This window comes from Anabrus simplex, chromosome 3, assembly GCF_040414725.1.
Source record: "Anabrus simplex isolate iqAnaSimp1 chromosome 3, ASM4041472v1, whole genome shotgun sequence".
Lineage (NCBI taxonomy): Eukaryota > Metazoa > Arthropoda > Insecta > Orthoptera > Tettigoniidae > Anabrus > Anabrus simplex.
Window position 1 is genome coordinate 134,055,266 of NC_090267.1, and position 16,733 is coordinate 134,071,998.

Sequence of the window (16,733 nt, forward strand, 5' to 3'; positions counted from 1 at the left end):
TAACTGTTATTCTAATTCCAGTTGTTTTGCAATTTTGCATTACCGTATTAGTTTTCAGTCATAAATTTTCATTGCTACGGTACTGTAGTTCTTTATTTTGAAAAGTTGTTTGATTTTACCATACCTATGTAACGTAATTAAAATGAGAATACGGTACCGGTACTGATTTTTGTTGTAGACTTCTTACATTTTTATAATAACCCTAAAAGAGGTACACTTACGTTAAATAGTCCGTACACGTTGATTAATGGATGAAATGATCACCGGGCTGAGTAAGTTCAGACGGCAGAGCACCGGTCTTCTGACTCCAGGTTGGCAGGTTCAAACCCGGCTCAGTGCGGTGGTATTTGAATGTACCGGGTACTCAAATACACCAGCCGCGTGTTGGTAGATTTACCGGCACGTAAAAGAACACATGCGAGACAAAATTCCGGCACCTTGGCGACTCCGAACACCGTGTAAGTAGTTAATGAGAGTAAAACCATAATATGAATTACCGGTACTGTACCTACTTATTAAAATGTTAGATTCAATTAATTTTTGTAAATAATGTAATCAATGTTGATTTAATATTTTGTGTGATTATAAAATTTAATAAAAGCTATTTTCTAATTTGTTGACTTGCCATTCTACATTGTGAATTTAAAATGTGTGAGGAATGTGGCCTCAAAGTTTGGCCGTGTCTTATTGCTACACCCACTATTCCGTTCTTCTCACTATAACATCGTCAGGTTGACTCGCGGAGGATTCGAAGAGGACATTAGGATCAATGTAACACTGTTGTCTTTGTAGACAATCATATCGGTCTATCGAGTGCTTCCGTTCTCTGTCAAACTATGGACGGTGAACCCGGTCGGTTCTTCTGAGAATGAAGGCTGGAGTTTCTTATATTTGATGATGTCTAGTGATGGAAAAGTCTCGCCATGTTACTATAATACAATGGAGTAACATAAAACACTATAGTAGTGATACTACATGAGTAATGAAATTACTTACTGAACACCAAATTTGTCATCATATTGTATTTTGCGCTCATGTTTAATTGATCTATGGAATCTAAACTAGCTTACACCATTCGAGTGATACTTCATACTAACACTTCAGTCCGCCAGAGTAGTCTGTTTCATTCCTATTCGTTTTAAGAAGCAAGTCTTCAAGTCTGCTTAATATAATCCTTTGACATCAGGAACGTAAACAAAAGAACTATGTAAACCTTGTTTACATGTCATGTGGCTGTGATTTTCGTGTGAATTACACGTATGTTCTTACGTTGATCGAAGAGCATCATGTTTTGGAGCGTTGTTGCGTCAATTTCTTGTGTGAAAATACTTCTCATACCTTCTTAGTAAGTGTACAGTTGTTGTCGAGATGATTTTTAATGCCATTCTTTTTTTTGTAATGTGTGTAAGACGAATTAATCTTCAAAAATATTACATTTCATGTGTGAAGTACAGTATATAGACATAATTAAATGTTATAGTTTTATCATGTACGAGAATGAGTGTATTTTTATTTAATTGTTGTTCGTATTATAAGAAATAGTGCTGTGATAGCCGGTACCCTTTTCGGCCGTGTATTTATAGGTTATGTTTATTTGTTCCAGCCGGTCGACAGATTTTGAAGTTCATCGGAATTGGTTGGCTATTACCCATTCTTTGCCGATCAGCAAGTGGTACTATGAGGCTTCTTCAGAATGGACTCTTGATTACCCACCGTTATTCGCCTGGTTTGAGTTTATTTTGTCACAGTTTGCAAGATTATTTGATCCCAAGATGCTGAATGTTACAAATCTCAATTATGCATCACCAGAAACAGTTTTATTTCAACGATTGTCTGTCATTATTACAGATCTGGTTTTAGCATATGGGACAAGAGAGTAAGTGTTACAGATTCTTTGCAATCACAATATCTGCCTCACAAATTTATTGTATAGAGATTGGCATATTGTATTTGACACTTCAGTGAAACACATCGAAGGTATAAGATCATTTTGGTGATTCCTTTTTCTGGAGACTTCCGTGCTGTAATGCTGCATGTCCATCCTATTCTTGTAGATGAAAATGATATACTCCACTGACCTCATCTGTTCCTCTAGCCTTTGTCAGAAATATGGTGATAGTATCAATAATAATAATAATGTTATTTGTTTTACGTCCCACTAACGACTCTTTTACGGTTTTCGGAGACGCCGAGGTGCCGGAATTTAGTCCCGCAGGAGTTCTTTTACGTGCCAGTAAATCTACCGACACGAGGCTGACGTATTTGAGCACCTTCAAATACCATCGGACTGAGCCAGGATCGAACCTGCCAAGTTGGGGTCAGAAGGCCAGCGCCTTAACCATCTGAGCCACTCAGCCCGGCAGGTGATAGTATCATCTATTATTATAATCGTATGCATCAATGTACAAGACAAGTAAATATATCGTATATACAAAATTTACAAATAAAGAATGTCCCAAATCGGGCAACTAGGGCCTAAGTCATAGGACTTGGTCCAAGTGATGGCCTCCTCTTCTGCTCTATGAAGGGAGTGTAGTCCACCAAGAAATCTTCTGTAATGACATTCTTCCAGAATGTGATGTAACATTGGAATTGCATCATAGCCATATGCATTCTTCCTGCAGAAACACCAATTTGTTCTTTAGGTATTTACACAGGACCAGTATGGTACAGGGTCCGGCAGAAACAATCTACCGCTTTCAATGGTTGGTAGCATGTGCAGCCCTGCAGTGGGGATAAAACTGAGGGTTGTGAATGAATCCGATCCACAAAATGTCACGGTATTATTTGTCCCAAATGGAAGATAGTAATTGCTTTTACTCGAATAAAGTGTAAAATATGCGGTAAATTACGCTTCAATCACAAAAGCGCGATGCGTCGCGGTCTAACGCTTCATAGTAACTAAAATGGTGTCTTTGCTGCTACATGCTACCCTGCTCAGTTTTGGTTACGTGACCGCAGATTTTACATTTTATATGAGTAAAAGCAATTGGCACTTGCAGTAGCACAATACTGCTCAACCCAGCTCCAAATTGTATACTGTTCTGGTACTCTTCCATGTCTTCTAATGGTGACTTGTTGTTGAAACTTTCACTGTGTAACTAATACACTGTCAACACTTTTGAAATAGGCTATGCTTCAATCACAAAAGCGTGATGCGTAACAGTCTAACGCTTCATAGTAACTAAAATGGTATCCTTGCTGCTACATGCTACCCTGCTCAGTTTTGGTTACGTGACCACAGATTTTACCTTACTTTATTGAGGATCAACACGGAATCACAGTCACAGTGAATTCGTAATGTTACAGAGGCTTTCTGACGACCTTCCTGTTTCCTGAATCACTCTATTTCTAGCAAAATGGAGCAACACTGAGGCAACACATTCGTGAAGAGGTCCAGACAATTCCACCTGAAATGCCAGTGAAAGTAATGGACAGCTTCGTTTGTTGAGTCCATCTAAATGATGTGATTTTCAAAAAATGAAAATAAAACATGACTTGTGTTAGTGGGTCATAAAATGGCATTATGTTACTTATCAATTACCACTCTAGTCATTTACATTCCCTATTTAGTGTTGCTATAGGACCTATATACTAGAATGGTAGATTGTTTCTGCTGGACCCTGTACATGTTGAGCTGTACCCACACTTGTATTGGTTGATCAAAACCAGGCACTCAAGCAGATGAGTTGCTGATTAACTCGTGATTTCTTTGGCTGGCCTCCCAGCTACTGGCATGTTCATTCCGTGTTTGAGTTGAATCCACTTTCAAACTGTTGTGTTGCTTCTTCACATGCTGGTTTTTCTGGACGTCTCAGCCACTTAACAGGTAAGAACTGAAGGTCTACGTGTAGAGGAATGGACTTATTTGCCATTCTTTTGTGAGCACTGCTTTTCATAGTATTTTTGTTCGCTAGTTGTTTTATGTCGCACTGACACTGATAGGTCTTCCGGCGACGATGGGACAGGAAAGGGCTAGGAGTGGGAAGGAAGCGGCCGTGGCCTTAATTAAGGTGCAGCCCCAGCATTTGCCTGGTGTGAAAATGGTAAACCACGGAAAACCATTTTCAGGGCTGCCGACAGCGGGATTCGAACCTACTATCTCCCGAATACTGGATACTGGCCGCACTTAAGCGACTACAGCTATCGAGCTCGGTTTTTCATAGTATCATTGGTTGACATAACTTCCTTTAGCCTTCCCTCAATGTGAGTGGCTACTTTATAGATAAGTGGAGGAGTGTTTTTTTTTTGGGGGGGGGGTACTGATGACCTAGCTGTTAAGCCCCTTTAAACAACAAACCTCTTTTTTTATTTTTTTACTAATAGGCAGTCAATTGAAAATATGAATCTGACCCGAGTAGTGTATACCTTAGCAATTGGTTAATGGACTACGTCTCCAGTGGCTCATGTTTCTAAACAAAGCATTCATTAATAGCAACCATATTTATATTCTTGTGGGCCTAGTACACATAAATTACACATGTCAGAGTGAAGTATGTGATAGTTCTTTGATCAAGCATGTGGTATTATATACAATGTCTTTCTGATCAAAGTAACCTGACATTGGGTGCGTATTTAAACATGGGTGGGGAAGCAGGAGGGCCTGGATCCGCTATTGTAGTTCCTTGTGATATATATTATAAATAGAGAAAATCAATTTAAAGATATGTACAAAAAATTGAAATTTGGGCTTTACACTCAGTCTTGCCCTTCTTTCTCAAATCTCCATACTGTGTGACATAATTTGACTGTCACTTTCCTCCTTCAGTGAGTATTTCCTATCAGGCAGTCAGTCCTTAACTGCCAAGCTAATCTTACTCTAAACTAACTACTTATCAGGCCATGGTAGAAATTCAGTATGTGCAGCTTAAGTTTTATAGCATCATAAGGGATTTGAAATGTTACAAATCTTATGTGGAATACCTTTCAGAGGAGCTAATATAATTTATCATATATGCCATTATTCATTGCTCAAGTACGCTGTAGCATTTCCATTGGCTGAGATACAATCGGATATGATGTTATTCCCAGCAATCAAGAGAAATGCATTCCGTTACCAACCCACGTACAATTAAAGCACAGCTAAATGCAATCTGTAACAAAATACTGTACAATACAGAACAACAATCATTTAAATTGAATTTACCTTAATGTAGGGGAGGATAGATCACGCCCACAGCCTTAAAAAATTCGTGCACCCTCGTGTCAGCAGGAGAGTTGGTCTCAAACAGGAATTCGGTCTGTCGAGTAGCTGGCAAAGTGAGCTTTCTTTCTCCCAAAGCCGGGAATGGAGTAGTAGGACCCGTGCTTTCGATGCTTGGACCTGTTTTCTATATTTTGTGTGTGTACCAGTGGTCTGTTCCTTGGCACTCCTGCTGCTATCGATGAATTGAATGGATAAATAATAATGTTATTTGCTTTGTGTCCCACTGACTACTTTTTTAAAATTTTTTAATTTACAATTTTCGGAGACGCCAAGGTGCCGGAATGTTGTCCTACAGGAGTTCTTTTATGTGCCACTAAATCTGCCAACATGAGGCTGATGTATTTGAGCACCTTCAAATACTACCGGACTGAGCCAGGATCAAACCTACCAAGTTGGGGTCAGAAGGCCAGTGCCTCAACCTTTGTGTTCCCTTCCAGCAATCGGAAATAATGATTATGCCTCGCAACACTACTCTTTAATGACTGCAAGCAACATTTCATAGAGACCCTACCTAACGAGAATAAATTATTCCTTTGTCATTAGCTCCATGTAACAAATGGCTATGTCATTGTCAGCTTTTCGCCACTATCCATCAAAGAATGGGCAGCTATCGCCATACAGAATGCTAGAGGCCTAACAGCTGCTTCACGGCCCTAACCTGGGGGGCTTATGCCCCAGACCCCCTTTGCTTGATCCCAGTCCAATGGTTTTGTCACTAGCCGGATCTAACCAATCCAGACCAATGGTTTTGTCACTAGCCAGACCTAACCAATCCAGACTAATGGTTTTGTCACTAACCAGCGTGATAAATTACTTCAGCATTTTGAATGCGCTGCTATCACCGTACAGAATGCTGAGAGGCCTAACAGCCGCTTCGCGGCCTGAATCTGGGAGCTTGCATCCCCAGACCCCCTTTGTTCGGGGACAATCCAAACCAGTCCACTAGTCCGTAAGTTCAAAAGTAACGCCGCCGCATCTAACAATTTAAGACTAGTTCTTAAGGTCAAGAATTGGCAGCCCTGTGCACCGCATGATCACGACAATAGCGAGAAATCAGTGAGAAAGAAACAAATGACAGTGCAGTTTCGCCTAGATGTATGCGCTGAAAAACTGCTACATGATCTGAACTTTTGCCCTTTGGAGAAATAACAACCCATTCTTCTGAATAGCAATGGCCTAACCAGGTTGAGATCAAACTGACTTTTCTTCTTGTAATCTAATTTCATCAGACATTGTTGCCTCACAAATTTGACTTTGTATCTCTTCATTTAGTAAATATGTCTACCCATCTCACCTTCAACATTCTTCTGTAACACTGAAGACTTACAATTCTCTCAAACTTTTGCAACCTGTTTTGTCCATGTTTCATTCCTATTTAACGCCATACCACACCAAATATATTCAGAAACATCATTCTAATACATATCTAGATGTGATGTAAGTGAATTTCTCGTCTTCATTCCACAATCCTGCATCATCTGGTTTTACTTGACTGCATTCTGTTACACTTACTTTTGTTTTTAATTTATTTTTGTACTTTTAATTTTTCTTAAAAATCTTATTCTGTTTCTCCATGTGGCAAGTCCACATCTTTCAGTACAGTTACATAACTTTAAAATAGTACAATGGAAGCTGGAAAATGTCTAAATATGGCTTATGACATTGGTAAAAATAGAATAAAAACAAGAGAAATGCAAAAATATCTGGGTCTCCCAAATATCTTCCTCAACATCAGCATCATGAGTGAGTAGTATAAAAGACTAAATGACTGTGGACTAACAATACGCCATGTTTACTGATGATTCCAGGATTATTTCCTGACCACAGAATACGTATATGCCTTCCACATAATAAATACAGGAATGCAGTGTCACTTGCAACAGTAATGCTTCAGCCTCCCTAAAGAGCTTATCCGTTTTTTTTTTTTACTCTTTCCTTGACCATCGTGTTGTACTTTTCCCTATCAGGGAAAACTGTATGTCTTCATTTAAAATGATAATTTTTAGTTTTTTTGTGAATAAATGGATCTTCTCTTCTTTTTCTTCTTCATCCATTCCCTTTACCAGATTTTCTCTCAGTAGGGTAGTATACCAAAGCCCTCCACCTTACTCGATCTTTCCACCATTCCTCTTCTAGTACTTTATTGCTATTGACTCCTCTATTTGCAATACAGTCCACAACAGAGCTCCTCCATCTCATTCTAGCTTGTCCCCTAGGCCTCTTTGCAGTCTCTGTATCCATGAATGTTCTCTTTGGTATTCTCTCTTCTGGCATTCTCATCATGTGTCCAAACCATTTTAGCTCAATCTCTTCTTGAAGTTTACACACTCCCACTTCTCTTCTCCTTATTTCATCATTTCATAGCCTATCTCGTCTTCTCTTTTCCTGTATGCTCCTCAAGAACTTCATTTCAGCTGCTTGTATCTTAGTTTGGTTCCGCTTAGTCAACGTTCAGGCTGCCGAAGCATAGGTCAGTATAGGTTTATAATAGTATGAGTATCAAACCTTCTTGCACTTCATTGGCACATCTTTGTTCCATACAATGTCTCTCACACACTGGTAGAAACTTGCAGACTGCTGTATTCTTAAATCAATTTCTCCAACCAAATTTCCATCTTGTGACCTCAAGCTGCCCAAATATTTAAAATTTTTCACTACTTCAAGAGGTTCAGATTCCTATTTTTATCACTCCCCTGGATTTTCTGTTACCTCTCGTCGTGTTCAAAGTCTTGCTTTTCGCAGTAATAATCTTCATCCCAAAATTTCTTATCTCCTCATTCCATAAATCAGCTTTTGTCTGTACTTTCTCTTCATTATCTCCCCAAACTACAGTGTCATCAGCAAAGAGCATAGACTTTACTTGCTCGCCCATCATCTTCTCCTTGATGTTATGTAGAATTCTATCCATGATGATAATGAAGAGTAAGGGAGATAATACACTTCCCTGTCTTAAGCCTGTCTCAACTCTGAACCATTCAGTTTGACCCACTTTGATTCTAACACAGCTTTCACAATTTTGATACAATGCTATTACCATCTGTATTGTTTCATTCCCAATCTGTGCCTCTGTCCATACCAAATTCCTTGGGACACTGTCATGTGCCTTTTCAATATCTAGAAACGTTATTACTGTGTCCTTTTCATATTCCCAATACTTTTCCATCATTTGACACAATGTAAATATTGGGTCAGATGTGGACCTGCCTCTTCTGAATGCATACTAGTGCTCTGCCAATTTTCCCTTTACTCTGTCTTTTATTTGTTTATCCAAGATTCTTTCAAGGATCTTAGCTGTGTGAGGTATCAGTGTCACTCCTCTGTATTTTTCACATTGCTACCTGTCTCCTTTCTTGAAAATTGGTATAATGATCCCTTCCATCCACTCTTTTGGAACAGTCTTTTCTCTCATTATTACTCTGAAGAGTCTATACAACCACTGTGGACCAACTGCTCCTGCTGCTATTATCATTTCTATGGTGACCTCGTCAATTCCAGCTGCCTTGCCTCGTTTCATTCTTTTAGTGGCCCACTCAATCTCTGCCATGGACACATCGTTTTCTTTATCTTCCATCTGCACTAAATTTAGTTCTTCAATTTCTCCTTGTGCCAAGGTATTTTGCACATTGTAAAGCTGTTCAAAGTATTTTTCCCACCTCTGCAATATATCCTGTTTATGTGTCATCACTTCCTCCCATTCATTTTTAATGAAGTTAGCACCTTCACCTGGGTTTTTCTTCTTTTTTACCCACTGGAATAAGATCTTTTTGCTTCCGGTTGTATCTTCTTGCAGAGATTCAGTGAATTTTTGCCAGCATTTCTTTTTCTCTTCTTAAACCACCTTGGAGCACTCCTTCTTGCAGTGCCTGTATTCTGTTTTGAATTCTGTTGTTCTGTTTCTCAGCCATTTTTTCCAAGCTTATTTCTTCCATTTAACTAGATCTTTTACCCTGTCATTTCACCAGGGCGTTTTGTGATCTTTCTTCCTTCCCGATACTCTTCCTCAGGTCTTTTCTGCAGACTCCACCATGACTGTTTTAAAGTACACCCATTCTTCTTTGTCTCTTCTGATGTCTTATTTAGGTATACTTGTTTTAATGTGTGTCTGGAACTCTTCATTTATTTCCTTCTCCTTGTAGTTTCCACACCCTTAGCTGTCTTTGCCTAATCTCAGTCATCTTTTGTATCGTTCCCTTCTTTAACCTAGCTATCACAACTCTGTGATCTCCTTCAAAAGATTCACTTGGGAGTGCTGTTACATATACCAACATTTTCCTGTTACCTTTCTTGACCAAAATGTAATCTATCAGAGTTTTGATTTTGTTATCCCAACTATATCTTGTTATCTTCTGACTGTTTTTCTTTTGAAACCATGTGTTACCAATGATCAGCTCATTTCTTGTACAAAAGTCTACCAAAATATCTCCAGCCTTGTTTCTCTTCTCATATCCAAATGGTCCTATAATCTTTTCATCTCCGTTTCTTTTCTGACCTACTTCGGAATTCATGTTTCCTATGATCACAGCTTGTTTGTCCTGTATATGGCCTTCCAGATATTCAAGGTATTCCTCTAGATCTGTATCTGTATTTCCTGTTTGTGGAGCATACCCTTGAATTATATCTGTAACACCAGTTTCAAGTTTCAGTCTGACCTTAATCAACTGTCATTTATGTTTTCTATCAATTGTAGGTATTCCTTTATGTCTTTTCAAATTATGAGACCTACACCATTTTTGGCTTCTCTTCCTCCACTATAGTATAAGATGTATCCTTTCTTTAGTTTCCTCTCACCTTTTCCTTTCCATTTGGTCCCACTGATTCCCAGCAATACTATAGTACCGAGCTCGAAAGCTGCAGTCGCTTAAGTGCGGCCAGTATCCAGTATTCCGGAGATAGTAGGTTCAAACCCCACTGTCGGCAGCCCTGAAGATGGTTTTCCGTGGTTTCCCATTTTCACACTAGGCAAATGCTGGGGCTGTACCTTAAGGGCTCGGCTGCTTCATTCCCACTCCTAGCCCTTCCCTGTCCCATCGTCGCCATAAGACCTATCTGTGTCGGTGCAATGTAAAGTAGCTGGCGAAAAAGCAATGCTATATCTTTGTCAACCATAAAATCTACAATTTCTTCCACTTTCCCTGTTAGTGTCACTATATTCATGGTCACTATCTTAATGTATTTGGTTGCTGGTCGCCCATTTCATTTCTCCCAGCATCACAAGAACTGCATGTTGCTTGTGGGGAACACCCTAGCATTTTGCACGTCGCTTGTGGGAACGCCCTAGCATTTTCTGAGGCTTCAGTACACTTGTCATCATATAGGCTTTTATTATTTATTTATTTATTTATTTATTTATTATTTATCCCAAAGGCATTTTAGAGCTACTGCCAGCCGAAACTTGTAGGCCACTCCTAACATGGAGAACAGACGCCTTTTGTAGCCGCTCCTATGGAGTACAGACGCTACAGTTGATATGGAGTTTCATTGGCATTTCCTCTGCTGAGGGCCCAATTCCCTTCTATAAGGACTCCTCCACCCTTAGCCGTTGGTCCTTATAGTGGGTCAGGCTGTTTACTGCCGCCCAACACTCGGCGTAGAGACAGTGTCTGTATGGTTTACTCCATTACCATGTCTGGCCCTGCGGTGTAGGGGGCAATGTGTCTGCCTGCCACCTGGCGGCCCCGGGTTCGATTCCCGGCCTGGTCAGGGGTTTTTAATTGTAAATGATTAATATCCCTGGCCTGGGGACTGGGTGTTTGTGTTTTCCTTAACGTTCCTTTCCTCACATTCAACACTTTACACTTCCTCAATTTACATAATACACGCAGGTTCCTCACATATGGTGCAAGTAGGGGCAAAAGATCTTTATAGGTCGACGCCCCGAACAAATGGCATTTAAAGAAAAAGAAAAAAAATATACTCCATTACCATAGCAGATTTAACTGGCTATTTATTCTAATATTTTAATCAGCAGTTTGCATCAATGATAACCGTGTCTGCAGTAAGTCGCAGACGACTTCTGGATACTGTGAATGCATTGAAAATATATCCCCCACATCTCCCACTTGCTACAAATACAAGGGTTGGGGCATAAGTCACATTTGCATGGCGCTACCATACAAGGGTCGTGTGTCCTGGAAAGCATGGCACTCATGCAGGAACATTGTACATACATAAAAATGGCTGTTCAACCGGGGTCGTAATGCCAAAAAATGTCATTGAGTGCAGCTTGTGGAAGCTGTGGGGAATAATTCTCTTCCATACTGAACCATTGCAAGATGGGTAGTAGTATTTCAGTGCGGATGTGAAACAAGCAGCAACGTGCAGCGGTCTGGAAGACTCCCTCATCATTGGCAACATGTTGTAGACTATCTGGAGGACTACTTTGAGGGTTTACCATAAAGGTTATTGTAGTTTCTGAAAATAAACACTATATAGCACAAGGATTTCAAGGCTGACTGTTTCCTTGCTTTATGTCCTACATCTGGTAAACCTGCTCGGCATTATTCATACTTTACATTCAACAGCTCCTTACGTTCCCCACTTCCATCTGTATATTTCTGTTTGTCTGGTTGATCCAGCATTCATGTGAATTTTTTTTTATTTGCCATGACTTATATCCTAACCCTTGTAATATACTGAGACTTTGCCTATTTGTGTAAATGTTATACCCTTAAGGTTTCTGAAATCTAGCTGTTTGAAGGATTTATGATGTGGGAAGAAAATCTGATACTCTAAATACTTGTTTCTCTTGAACCTACCACCGGTTAGTTATTTGTACCATTGTATTCTTTTGCTTAAATATTTTTGATCTACTGGTACTATAGTTCAGCTTTCTTTTAGATGCTGCAACTACTTGAGTGCCAGTGGTGTTCGTAAGAGTAGCAAGTGGGGCTCACGCTGGGGATCACCTGCAGCCATATTACAGTTGTTGCTATTAGGCAATGCTGGTCTCTTGATGGTGGATCACATTCACTTCCAGTACAATGGCCTCTTATTCGGTCTGCTACTGATCTCCATAGCTAGAATATTGCAGGTGAGGTACGGAGTAATCTTGTCTCTTCTTATTTACTATTTTCTTACTGGAATTAATTTATCTCTTTGGGATTCAGTTTAATTTGTGTTTGTGTGCTTCGAGGTTACATCATCATTGGTGTATAGATAGGTGGTTTTTCATTAAACTTGTAATTTAAGTTTAGTATAAGGGTGAGTAGGGTGTTATCTACAGGGTGAGTTGTATGTCCACCTAAAAACTTCAGGGGGTGATTTCTGACTGAAAATGGAGCACAAAAGTTCATATCACCTTGTACCTGAAAATGCATAGTTTCCATGGTAGTTGGCACTAACGACATTCTGTCATAACTTGCCGTGTGCGTTTCGTGTGTTGCAGATAGTGTGATTTAAGCAGCATGGGAGCACAATGGTCCAGTATTCATTCCAGGAACAAGCTGAGATAGTGTTTGTGTATGGCCAAGGAGGTGAAAACAGTCGAGAGGCAGCACAGATGTTCTGAGCCACATACTGTGACAGACAACACCACCCACATCACAAAACATTTGGAACCATTTTTCAGTGTTTGTGTGTGCATGGGTCCTTTAAAAAAAAAAATATGCAGGGCAACCGCAGAATGTGCATACATCAGATGTGAAGGAACATGTCCTCCATGATTTTGAGAACAACCCAGGTACAAGCTCCAGGCAAGTGGCTTACCAACATGGTGTAAGCCAAAGGCCCGTTATCCGTATCTTACATAACAACTGCTATTATCCCCATCACCTCCAACGTATACAGGGATTATTACCTGCAGATTTTCCTCCACAGGAAATAATGTCGCTGCTTTCTGCAACAGACCATCACCATTATGGCATTGTCTTCAATCCCCTTCACCGATGAAGCGACCTTTGATGGAGATGGCATAATTAACCTATGTAATTGTCATCTGTGGGCTACAGAAAATCCTCATGGAATGGTAGAAGCCTCTCATCAGCAGCAGTTCTGCATCAATGTTTGGGCAGGGATAATTGGCAACCGCCTACTTGGACCCGTTCTTCTTCCACAACGCCTAAACAGAGAAACTTATCTGGACTTCCTTCAAAATACTCTGCCTCCATTGCTGGAGAATGTGCCTTTGGCAATACGACACGCAACGTGGCTGCAGCACGATGGAACATCAGCCCACTTCTGCATTGCTGTTTGCCGACATCTCAAAATCATCGTCCCAATAGAACGTGGAGGCCTGTTGCATGGCCTGCTCGATCACCAGACTTAAACCCCCCTGGATTTTTACTTGTAAGGGCGTCTGAAAGGCATTGTGTAAGGTGAGCCTGTTCCTGATGTTGAGACCCTTGAACAGCGTGTCCACGTAGCCTGTGACGATATTCGGATACAGGCTGGAACATTGGGACGAGTGAGGTAATCTATGATGTGACGTGTGAATGTGTGCATTGCATCCCATGCAGGCCTCTTTGAACATCTGTTGTGACGTGGGTGGGATTTGGACTGTTGTGACGTGGGTGGGATTTGGACCACGTACTGTGTGCCAGGGCTCTTTGTTTGATGTTGTTCTTCAGTGCCATCTACTATGTAAGCTATGCATTTCCTGGTATAAGGTGATATGAATTTTTGTGCTCTATTTTCAGTCAGAAATCGCATCATGAATTTTTTCGATGGACTAAAAAACTCACCCTGTATACTGTAATTTGCTAGAGAAAAATCAAGAGGAGTCCTTAAATATAAAATTCATTACCTCTTTTAGGGTTGGTTGTACAGGGAAATTGCTCATGACAGTTAATTTATTTAGAATATTATTTATAGACTTTTTGTTCTGTACCTTATACCAATAAAGTGAAAAATAAGGAGATATCAGAGCTGGTCATGTGAATGTTAAGTCCAATAGCCATTACTAACTCCGGAGAATTGGTATTAAAATCATCCTGGCAGTGTTTAAAGACTTGGTTCTTCTGTCTGTAGTTTACTTTTTGAATATTAACCTAGGTCATTAAGGTACAGAACAAAAAAAAAAAGTCTGTAAATAATATTCTAAATAAATTTACTGTCATGAGCAATTTCCCTGTACAACCAACCATAAAAAAAAAAAAAGATAAAAAAAAAGAGGTCCATTACTTTATACTGTCCGGCTCCATGGCTAAATGGTTAGCGTGCTGGCCTTTGGCCACAGGGGTCCCAGGTTCGATTCCCGACTGGGTCAGGAATTTTAACCATAAATGGTTAATTTTGCTGACATGGGGGCTGGGTGTATGTGTCGTTTTCATCATCATTTCATCCTCATCATGACGCGCAGGTCGCCTATGGACGTCAAATCAAAAGACCTGCATCTGGCGAGCCGAACTTGTTCTCGGACACTCCCGGCGCTAAAAGCCAAGCCATACGCCATTTCATTTTTCATTTCATACTTTATACTGGAAGGAAGAGATGAAATCAAGTGCAGCAATAATGCAAAAGAGATTAAAATGTGAAGGGCTACAGAGATCTGGGAAGCAAGTATGTCACTTCAAGCCATTGACGACCACATGTCCAAGTATGTGTCTCAGAATCTCTGGAAAATCTTCAGGGTTTGACAAAAATGTAATCATGTGTATGCCAATTGATTGTCCCATCAGTGATGGGTACAACAGTTACTCATGTATATCTGTTGCCTGTAGTTGAAAGCTACATTGTGACTGCAGCCTCTACACCAGGTGATACAAAATTAATACTATGGATTCCTACATGAGGCTAACTGTTACATTATCAAGGATTGGACTGAATTGAAATGGACATTCCCATTCGTAAAAAAAAGTTAGAGTGGGCTGTGTGGCTGTGTCGTCTACATAACCATGGATGTTTTGGGCGGGACAACATCTGCCCGCAAAGAAAGAAATGAAACTCTATTTACTGTAGAATGGTGTCTACGGTTGACGTGTTCACTTGCTATGGTGCTCTGAAATGTACTAAATGGGCATAATCAAGTGCTCAAAATCCAAGGCCCTTGTTGGGAGAGGTTGCATCATTGCACTGAATTTATCATTGTGGCATTTAGATGAGGCCTTGAATTATCTAGCGATATCGGAATATCAAATGTGTCACATATAGTTTATCAAACTCCAGATGATCTGCCGAACTAGTTGGTCACTTGTAGCACACCCACATTCTTCTCTTTAACCAGTACATCCTGTTCAACACTAAGATGCATTGTTTCATTGTGTGTTGTATGAAAAACATGTGCAGGAAACAGGGAATGGTAAACATACTTTATTAAGCCTTAGTAATACACATTATTTTGATTATGATTGGACTAACATTGGGCAATATTAATTTTTGTGGGTTTTTTTCAGGCATTCCTCTCAAACTTCCTTCTGCTATAACATAATCACAAAATGAATAGCTACGGTTCTAATTACCCATACCCTTAAAATAAACACTAAGTTTCTTGAAATTCCATGCAGTTGTTTTCCTGTGTTGCAATAACAGACAATAATTAAACTGAACTCAGTATTGGCCAATACCTGCTTCGTCCAGTGTAATGTAACATAAAATCTTTCCAGTCTGCCAAACACATACATACGTATCCCACATCGTTCCATCTATACGATGGGTGGGCGAATGTAGTCCCTCCACCACCTTCTGTACATTTTTCTGGGTATGCAACGATCAGGATCCATCCTTCGCATGTGACCATACCATTTGAGTCTACGCAGAGTTATGTTATCCTGCATTCTGCCAACCTGAGCCATGTCCCTGATGTTCTCATTACGAATTTTATCTCGTCTTGTTTTGCCAACCATCGCTTGGACGAATCTCATCCTGAATCCTTGCTTCATCCATTTTCCTCATGGTGCAGATCTCACTCCCATGTGTCAAAATTGGTATGTAATAAGTCAATTGGATTGCTCGCTTGCATTTCAATGGTATTTTGGGTTCCATATTAGGTCTCAGACAACTCTATAGAATGTTCTTCCAGCTTGAATCCTGTTGGTAAGTTCCTCTTCAGTGGAGTCTGTTGCTGATATCATGCTTCCTAGATATTTGAATTTGTTGGACATCTTGAGTTGTTTACCCTCTATTTTAATGTAACCTTCAGGTTGACCATTTCACTGCATAACCAACACTTCACTTTTTTCCTGGCTGAAACTTAGGGCGTACTCTTTAGCTGTTACTGTCCTTGTATTGATCTGATCCTGAAGTTCCTCCTTGGATTCTCCCCAAATACAGATGTCACCAGCAAATAGCATGACTTTCATTTTGTTGTCACCGTTTTGGCATACTTGTTGTTGAATCTCATTCATCACAGTAATGAAGAGAAGAGGTAACAGCATTCCACTTTGTTTTAGGCCCATAGTTATTCTAAAGGGTTCCGTCTTTTCTGATGGTGTTTTGACGCGACTACTGATGTCTTCATATAAATTCTCAATTCGTTTTATTATGTCATTATTGATTGCACTGTTTCTCAGCACTTCCCAGACTTTGTCCCTGCTAACAGCATCAGAGGCCTTTTTGATATCCAGGAAGGCCAGCCAAAGGACCTTATTATGTT

The 16,733-nt window shown here is 40.0% G+C and overlaps 1 protein-coding gene across 2 annotated transcripts in view; it reads left to right on the forward strand.

Annotated features, from left to right (window-relative positions):
- The window catches only part of xit (ALG6/ALG8 family glucosyltransferase xit), a 221,739-nt gene that overhangs the window by 149,151 nt on the left and 55,855 nt on the right, over positions 1–16,733 (forward strand). The window contains exons 1-3 of one of the 2 annotated variants that reach the window (XM_067142718.2): positions 1,193–1,345; positions 1,604–1,876; positions 12,044–12,236. In XM_067142718.2, the coding sequence (XP_066998819.2) occupies positions 1,287–1,345; positions 1,604–1,876; positions 12,044–12,236 (525 nt within the window). In that variant the 5' untranslated portion in view covers positions 1,193–1,286. Of the gene's footprint in view, positions 1–1,192; positions 1,346–1,603; positions 1,877–12,043; positions 12,237–16,733 lie in introns of those variants that run through there. The other variant, XM_067142719.2, reaches the window with a different exon arrangement.